This window comes from Clavelina lepadiformis, chromosome 8, assembly GCF_947623445.1.
Source record: "Clavelina lepadiformis chromosome 8, kaClaLepa1.1, whole genome shotgun sequence".
NCBI lineage: Eukaryota > Metazoa > Chordata > Ascidiacea > Aplousobranchia > Clavelinidae > Clavelina > Clavelina lepadiformis.
The window spans coordinates 7,018,460-7,027,837 of record NC_135247.1 but is presented as its reverse complement, the minus strand read 5'-3'; the positions used below and the strand labels follow the sequence as shown (position 1 = coordinate 7,027,837).

Sequence of the window (9,378 nt, the reverse complement as noted above, 5' to 3'; positions counted from 1 at the left end):
AACAACAACGAACTACAACTCTAAAGAATAACGTTGAACAACGAATTGAGAAGTTTTTAAAACTAGAATGTTTCCAAGTTTAGTGCTATTTATATGGACAGCTGACGAGAAGACACCATTTTATTTTCAAATTCTCCATCTCTTGTCTAAGAGTGAATGGCTGATCAGTGATCACCGAAAATGAGTTCTCTAAAAGGTCGCACCAAATTGAGCGTCACGGCGGTAGCAAAACGATGTTTGAGTTACTTTTGCTTCACAACTCATTCCAACCTGAACAAAATTCAGGCCAAATTATAAATGATGTGTTAAAAAGCGCGCAGTCGACTGCTGTTTTATAATCGTTTAGGGACTTAATAAAAATGAGAATTTGACTTATAACGTTGTTATTGTTGTCCCTTTTCCAATATAAATCCTTGTTTTTTCGTTTATTATTAAAAGAACTGACATACAACAATAAAACGAACCAACACAAAAGAACGTTAAAGAACAGCAAACATCTATGTACAGGTCGAACGAATTGACAACTTTTAAACCAGAATACTTCCAAAGTTTTGAAACTAAACCAAACATTAAAACCAAATTTCTTCAACAAATAAGGAGATGTTAATTGATTCACAATGAATTACATTAAAAGTCCCGCTAAAAAGAGCTAGTGCAAACATAACCTGATAAAAACATTCACTTCATTTTTATAGAAAAACGTTTACAAAACCTGGTCAAACGACATATAGTCAAAGTAAACTGTCTGATCGTACAAAAAAAAGAAATCACTGCTGTCCATTCTGCAATTGATGAGGAGGCATAATTTCATTTTCAATTTTCAGATTTTCCATCGCTTGTCCTATGGAGTGGGCATCAATGTCTGGCATGACAACATCGCAATGACTGGCCACCGAAGTTGAATTCTCGGGAAGGGCAGCAACGAATTGTGTGTGGGCACACTTGAGTGGTACTGGTTGAGCGTACAACGCGGTTGGTGGCTAGTAAAAAACGATATTTACTTGACGGATTGCCTATTTCTCTCAACATTTGAAAACACAACTTTTGTAAACACAGTCCATGCATCTTGACGCTATATGCATTTTTATCATTCGTGAAACTAAAAAATGAAAGGCAAGTTTGTTATTTTCCAGTAAACCATTCAAAGACAGCCGTTTCAAAATTAATTAATTGAATGTTTGTTGTCTACTTATGGCAGGTTTTTCCTATAAGTTACATACTGGTTCTACTATTACTTAAAAGTGAAGCTATCTGTAATTAAAATCAATATAAGAAAAAAGCGTCCTCAGGACAAACATAACTGTTATAATTATTTTGAGTAGTTTAAACTAACTAGTTTCTTGTTGATGGATACATGGCGGCCATTTAAAAATAATCTGCACATCGAAAATTCGTTATAAAGATGTATGTAGTTGACTGCTATTTCATAATAAAAATGGCAGGCAAAAGCGTTGAAAAACTGTATTCAACCGTATCACAAAGTAAACAATGCTTGTGATGCCCATTAATTTATATAAATTACTCAAACCAAAAGGCAGCACTCTGATGAAACAACATCATTGGTCCTAGCTCTGGGTGGTCCAAGACTGCCAGCACAAAGGGCCATGTTAAGGTTTGAGGAAAACATTGCGGGTCGCAAATTGGGGAAACTCTGTAGTCTAATGTAAGCAAAGGACTGAGTTTACTGATCTAATCAACCTAATGTTTTGTCGCACTTCTTGATAGTTTCTACTTGTATGCGACTCCAAAAAAGAGCAAAAATCATCGCATACATGTGTATTATCTCACAATACAGTGACGTTAGCGATAAAAAAAGCATTGTTATTCCATGATATTCACATATTGACTTGCACTTCAATGATGTGCGACTTATCTCGGGCTGTGGGTGAATGTAATGATTTTAAATGAAACGTAGTTGTATTTTAACAACTGCTCATTTTGAACTGGAAAATACGGTGTAATGAAAGTGTCATCGGGCCGCAAAAAAAATGTCCCGCATGCGGCCCGCGTACCAGGGTTTGGACCACTCTGTGACCTAGCTCATTAATTACAGTCATTATTGTTATCTGTTATTGGACCGCGGATCACGTATCTAATAGCATGTACAATTTGGAAATGTTTTGTCTTTAACGGTAATAATAACAATAATAATTTAATGCAGTATATGCCACAAATACTAAAATCGCCACCACAGCTAACAAGCGTAAAAGCTTCATACTGTCTATGGCTATATGTATTAAAACGTTAGAAGACTTAAATACTGCATAGACTTTTTATACAGTTATTGTAAGCTTGTGAAGTGATCGTTAGTCTAAAATAAAATAAAAATCCATTTTTGGAACCCTTGATCACACAAGAAGAAGACAAAACGTTAAAAATTTGATCAAGAGGACCTATAGTCCAGCTCCTAGATAAAAACAAAGCTCAACAGCCACGACTCAAGAGATATGAATTCAATATTAGCACATAAATAAAATTGATTTCTTTTATAAAAAACTTTGGTTCGAAGTTTCTAGCAATTAAAGCTTTTGCTATTAAGTTCGGGCTCAATCATTCCAATAAATATTTCTTATTGAGCTACTCGAGTTTTCGAACCCTAGTCTGTTTTTGCAAAAACTACAAAATTACCTAAAACTCAATTAACAACGACGTTACACATGCCGTCATTCTGACACAAATTACGCTCGTGACGTAACACAGGACATAACTCCAAGCAAACAATAATATTTACAACAAAATTTAGAACAGAAGTGAAAGAGCTATTTTAACAAACAGAAGGTAATTAACTAATTATGGTACTTGGCTGAAAGCTTGGAATGCTTCTAAAATTCTATTCTGCGTCTAACTCCTTCTAGTATAGAGTCTCGTAGAGAATTAAGGTTTTGAAAAATGACTTCTACTATTTCTTATAAAAATGAGTTGTTAATTGGCCGTCATGCAAATGCACCTAACGAAGCAAGCTCTAGCTGGCGAATGCTCGTGTTATTACACTAAAGTTGACCTTTGAGGTGCTATTACATTCTGCTATCACTTTTATTAAAAAGTTGTTTCGAAAAATAACTGTAGATGAGACCGTTTCGGAAAGCAAAGAAACTCTTGTATTGGGTTAACGCAAAGTTGAGAATCTTTACGTTTGTTGCTGGCACAATCGGTTGTCGGCTGTGCTAGTTGTAAATGTGACATTGGGTATATTAAATTGATGTTATTATTACACCTGAAAAAACATGCTCAAGTTTGCGAGAGCTCGTGTTAATAAATTTAAGTTAACCTTTCAGGTGCCATTTATTTTGCTTTTGCTTCTTTAATTAATTATTCATTAAATTACAGTACAAGTCTATGATTAACACTTTTCGGTAGATTGCCTTAGATCCTTTTCTTTACCCAAAAAAGTTGATTCGGCCTTTGCTCAGTGAACTTAACTTTCATATAATTTTATGTCTTAAAGCAATAAAATTATTTCCCAGATAAAAACTAAGGTACTACAAGTTTCAACCCAAAGTTTCTTATAAAAAGAGTGTATTTCTTTAAATATTTTAATAAATTTCTTACCGAGTGAATAAATGGTGGTGGAACTGCTGATGGATGAACGTAAGCGCCAGAAGTAGGTACAAGCATTCGCACCGACTGTAAAAATGTTTGAAAAAGCGAAATGATATAATCAGCAACAGTACTATATAAAAGTATCGATATGGAAGACGAATACAGTGAGACCTCGTTAATCCGGACCACTTCGTTTCGTCAAAAAATGTCGGTTTAGCGGGGTATCCGGATTATCGGAAAGTAAAAAATCAATCAATCTTGCAAATGCAGCACCGTGTTCAAAACGCAGTATGCACCTTACTCCAATTCTAAGTACCGACTTTCTGGCTGGACAGCAACTAAAATAAAATTATATTTTTTGTATGATCCGACCCAGTGTCGAACCCCAGAACCACTGTATTAAAGACGAATGCTCTCCAAGTGACGAACATTCGGCCGCAAATCGGTTTGACAACCGCTCTTGCATGGCGAAGCATTCCGGCGGGACCAGCAGTCTTGAACTTTCTTTGACCTGTTTCCAATCTTTGCGCAATGCGATATATTAAGCTGATAGCACGATTGAGTCGCAGCAGTATGTCTTCAATAGATTGCCGCACTCAACCGATGTACTGTACGTATTTTTTTGCGACCGCGGAAGTGTTGTTTGTTACTGTTGATGAACAATTTATTTTTTCGTTTCTAAAATACTGTACAGTATTTCATAGTATGACTAAAAAGCTGTGCGGCTAAAATTTTTTACAAAGCGCAATACTGTACTTTTGAATCAATAAAGACCGCAACGTTATTATGCGTAGATAATCGGCTATTGTTTCGTCAACTAACTACATAGTGTATTAGGACAATCGTGAATCATTTTCGCTTAACTGTTAATAATCCGGTTTATCGGATTTTATTGCTATTGATTTAGCACATTTGTTCCAAAACTTTTGTGTCGGAGTCGGACAGCGGGGTTTCCGGATTAAAGGGGTAAAATGCATAGGAAGAAATCCGTTCCCGGCAGTTTTGTGTCGGATAGCGGGGATTCCGGTTGTTCGGGGTCCGGATTAACGAGGTCCCACTGTATATACTTGATACTTGACTATATTTGATACCTCTGTAGGCGGAAGGAAAGCTGCTTTTTCCTGTGCAGCAGATACAGCTTCTGAATGGCGGCTGCTGACAACAGGCAAACTCTGAATAAAATATACAAAGAATTACCTACAAACGAAAACAGATTACCAACACAATTGCGTAACCATTGTTTGTATGCTGCCAAAGACGAATCGAACCTGTGCGTTGGCTGCTACAGTACGAGGTACTATGTAGCTTGGAGCCGGAATTGCAGATGTCATTGGAAGAACATTGACGGGTTCAACCCCAGTAGAGTGAGACGGGGCAGGAGCAATTAACTGACCACAGGCTCCCCCAATCTGCAAAGAAAAAAAGCAAATAGTCACAATGTCAGGTTGTGTGGTGTTATTTTGTTAATACTGAACAACTAAATATTTAAAACGCTCAAAGATTGTTGCAGTACATTTTGCATTACATTTGAAAAGCTTTCCAAAACATACCGGTGCATAAGGTAAATGCAAGGTGTTATACGTCGGCCCGCTATAGGTTGCTGGATACGTGTAACTCGTGTAATGTGTAGGAAGTGGGGCTGGGTAAGTCTCTGCCCCGTAGGTCATCACATGGCCATGACCATGGCTATGAGGAAAGTTCTGAAATCGTATTCGATGTAAACATCATAAGGCTGCTATGCGGTTAAGCGGCCATTTTTACGGCTAACTAACCTGAGGCTGCTGTACAGAAGTCATCATTGGTGGAGAATAATCAAGAAAGTACGTGATTCCGTTGCTGGGGTTGGTAAAAGAAGCATAACCGGCCGGGTGAATGACCCAACTACCCGGAGGGCCGGGAATATGAATATCTGAAATGTACAACAAGATGTCAGCCTAGCCATGTTATATAAGCCGTCTAATTCATAAGGTATTTCATTTTGTTAGGGAACATAAAATATACATCATCTTCGGCATATTCCCACCAGACAAAAGAGAGCAGTATAGAAATTTAATAATAATTTCGATATTTTTGTACCCCTAAATAAAATTAAACAATTTACCATAGTTGCGTGTTTAGACAAGTAAGTTCCCTAATAGGTAATTTAAATTTTTCTGGCATTGGGATTAATATAGCTAGACCTACAAGCTTTAGTAAGATATGTATAAGCTATGGTATTTTCGTTTCTGGCTGGAGGTGCTTGCCTTTTGGAAATCCTGGTTGCTGCTTTCGAATTGCTGGCCCGATGTTTAACTTTTTTCCGTTCATATATAAATTGTCTTCCTAAAATTTAAACGTGACATCATCTACAATAACTGTAAACGTCACAAACACTGTACTAACGTTCAAAGAACCTTCCGGTGGAAGATACATGCTTACCTGTTCTCTGACTTTATTGGCCTCTTCCGCGCTTTCGAACGTTACAAAACCAAATCTGAAACACCAAGCATAAATGGATTTGAACAGACACTGGCTGTAAAAATTTATATATAATACAAGCTTAGAACAAATTATATATATGCAATCATGTGCGCAAGCACAAGCAATCTCTTTGACAAACCCTTTAGAAATTTCAGCTCGATCTCTTTTAATGTTGGTGTGCTTAACACGTCCAAAAGCAGAAAAAAACTTTTGAAGATCTTCTTCCTTAGTCTGTTTGATGTAAAACAATCAAGTTTATTAGTCACACTTAAGCTTTGAGTGCACTTGACAGTTGACATTACTTTATACATTTGCACTTAAAATGATAAATAAGCCTACTTTAAAGTCAATTCCGCCGACAAATATTCGGTTTGGAATGAAGGTGCCATATCGGGGTACCGAGGGGTTGGTTAAACTTGGTATGCTCGCGAAATTAACAGGAAACGGCTCAACCGGTTGCTACAAGCAAAAAACACTGTTATCCACCAGCCAATAAAAACAATGCAAATAATTCTTTGAACAAGTAAAAATAAGTAGAAGGAACGGGTTTCAGAGGTTTTGTGGTCACGATCAGTTACGATTATGGTAAAAATCTTACACTAAAACATCTACAGTACATAATTTTGCTTTAACTTCGTAACTTGATAGAAATATAAAATCTAACTAACGAGTATGACTAAGGTTTGAACAATGACCGAGAGGACGTCCATTTTGGACATAATTCACCGCGAATTAACCAAGCCCAGAAGCGTAAGCGAAATCCTTACATAGTCAACACCATGGGCGGAATTTACCACCACGAAACCAGTTTTGGAGAGAATTATACTGGTAGATGTTGATAAATATGTATTAAACAATAATGAGCATCATATGCTGTTGAGTGGACAGCGGACCAAATAATTGAAGAGAATGGTATATTTTAACGAAAAAAATCTTTAAGTAGAAGCATTTTGCCTTAAGTGCGTATAAAGAAATAACATAACTATTTCACTGAAAACCCATGCCGAGTTATATTTGGTCTACAATAAAATAATAATCAATTAAGTTTTTATTACATGTCCTATCTGTTCAAAAATGTTTGAATTTAAGCGTATAGAATAGATCGACTTAATTTTGGATTGCAATCAGTAAACAAAGCACAAAATGACTATTATGATACATGTTGAAACAAACATGCATATTTGTTCGTGACCTCGTAACAGAGTAAAAAGGCTAATAATTCATCATAATACGTATTGTGCATATAGGTGGTTGGTTTTCTTCGGGAAAATAAAACAACGTTATACAAAACAGCAAGTATGTGCAATGCTTTCGACGGATTGGTAAATATCACGGTAAATTTAACAAAAAAAACAAAAACTGCTTGTTGGGTCCAGTTCAGTATGCAAGTGCACGACCATCGAATTCATAATCCCATATCGCAGTAATATGACCTCAAAAGTCGTCCTTGATATGGACGTCCAATTGTACGCTTGACTCTATTTTTTAAGCGTTCATATAAAGGATGTTTATAACACTTATACTGTAATGATGATTACTTTATCATAGAGATTTGGACAGTATAAACGTCATTTTATTATACGGTACAGCATACGAATACTTAAACCTATAATTAGAACAACTTTACTCTCCAAAGACAAACCTCTGAGCTACATCGTTGCCGACAAGCGAATGTTTATACAAACTGTTTTTGTTTTTTAGAAAAGAATAAACAAGAGTAAGCGATTTTGAGTGTACGTCGCTAATTTCATTACACTGCACACTACAGTGTTCACATTTAAGTCGTAAGTTGACGTCACGTACAAAAATATAAAAAGCAAAGATATTGCAAACAACAGCTACAGTGTCACCAGACAAAGTGGTCACCGGCAATTGATTAGCAGACTTAACACACACCTTTGCTCCACACTGCTCTCTAAGGGCGGTTTTATAAAAAGTCAAGATAAGCTTTAGCTGAAATTGCTCAAACTGTAACATGTTATGGTAAATATACCTGCATCGGCTTTAAGTAAGTTTGCTGACGATCTTTGTCAATTTGCTCAGAACCAGGAACACAAGTCTATAAGTTGATTTAGAAATGATAATAAATTGTAAAAAAAACTAATGATAAATTGTATTATAAAGAAGAGTATGGATCAGGTATACTGTAAAAATAACAAATGCTTCATATAAGTAAATTATAATCAGGCTGTAAGATAATTTTGTGCTTAAAGCAAATTAAATTTTAGAAAGTGACTATTTCACCGTAAGTAAATCACGCAGCCCGTTGTCAAAGAGTGTCGATTGGGTAAGGTCTTTAGAAGATATGATGGAAGGTTTTATGAAAGTTAGATTAAAATTAAAAAATTTTTGGGTAACTATGTTATAAATTTATAACAAGTATGTTAGGTTAAAGAGAAACTGTGACAAATAGTTTTGAACGTACGATTTTGTCCGGTGAAATAGTGACAGCCTAAATTATATGCTGTTGACCTGAGATTTTGGCGTAGGAAAAGCATTTGTCGGCGCCACACCAGTCATGATTAAGTCTGTAATGTGTAATGCCTATACAATTATTATAACTTTAATTGAAAATGTTAACTTATAAAAAGCAAGCCTAAAATTTTGAAGAAAATAATTTGTTACAGAACTTGTCGTTGGCAAATCATATAAGTTACAATGACTGAGGAAACAGAAAATTATTTCGCCTGCAGAAGTATTTTGTATGCTGCGCTGAAAGATATTTAATTCTGTTTTTTCAAAATAAAATTTTCTCACAACAACAAAAGACTGCATGCATCATCAATCAAAGTTCTATACTTTATAGCTGTTTTGCTCAAGCATAATCACAGCGGAGACTTGCCAATGGAAACCAACTTAGTCCTTTTTGATAGGGTCAATGAATATGACTGCAAACTGAAGATAAAAAACCCACAATATCTGTTAAAACAATGATAAGTGAAAAATCCGAATCGTAACTTTTTAGAAAGTGATTATTTCTCCGAAATTAGGTCACGAAACTCATTGTTACAGACAGGCGTTTAACAAGGAAAATAGGCATGCAAAAAGTTGATTTTAGCTGCTGTAATTAGGGTAAAGGGTTTAATTGAATTTAGATTAAAACATAGAATAAGCTTACTATGTTATAAAATTTAAGTTAGGTTAACAAAAATCTGTGAAAAGTTCCTTTCGATAATAATCGGTGAAACAGTAACTGCTAATTTTTTATTAGTATCGGCAGCGCATTTGGTAAAAATTTTAGAAGCGTCCCTACACTTGATTGAAGGTAGATTTACGATACAACCATAAGCATAGGCGTCAGTTTTATGAAAATTTTTTGATATTTTTGGGGCAACTTATCGATGACGAAAAACAAGCCGTGATTAACGGCGTAACGAT

General features: G+C 35.6%; 1 protein-coding gene across 2 annotated transcripts; it reads right to left on the bottom strand.

Moving 5' to 3' along the window:
• Positions 1-410: 410 nt before the first annotated feature.
• Positions 411-8,612, bottom strand: LOC143469495 (uncharacterized). 2 transcript variants are annotated; one of them, XM_076967207.1, is made up of 12 exons: positions 8,473-8,612; positions 7,994-8,059; positions 6,340-6,459; positions 6,140-6,231; positions 5,959-6,013; positions 5,784-5,862; positions 5,313-5,449; positions 5,091-5,240; positions 4,809-4,949; positions 4,632-4,712; positions 3,550-3,624; positions 411-980 (listed from the first exon to the last, which is right to left on the bottom strand). In XM_076967207.1, exons 1-12 carry the CDS (start codon positions 8,518-8,520, stop codon positions 768-770), a joined length of 1,257 nt encoding a protein of 418 aa, XP_076823322.1. In that variant the 5' UTR covers positions 8,521-8,612; the 3' UTR covers positions 411-767. The 2 variants fall into 2 exon arrangements, with proteins under 2 accessions (XP_076823322.1, XP_076823323.1); XM_076967208.1 differs by lacking the exons at positions 7,994-8,059; positions 8,473-8,612 and adding an exon at positions 6,669-7,043.
• Between the last annotated feature and the right edge of the window lie 766 nt (positions 8,613-9,378).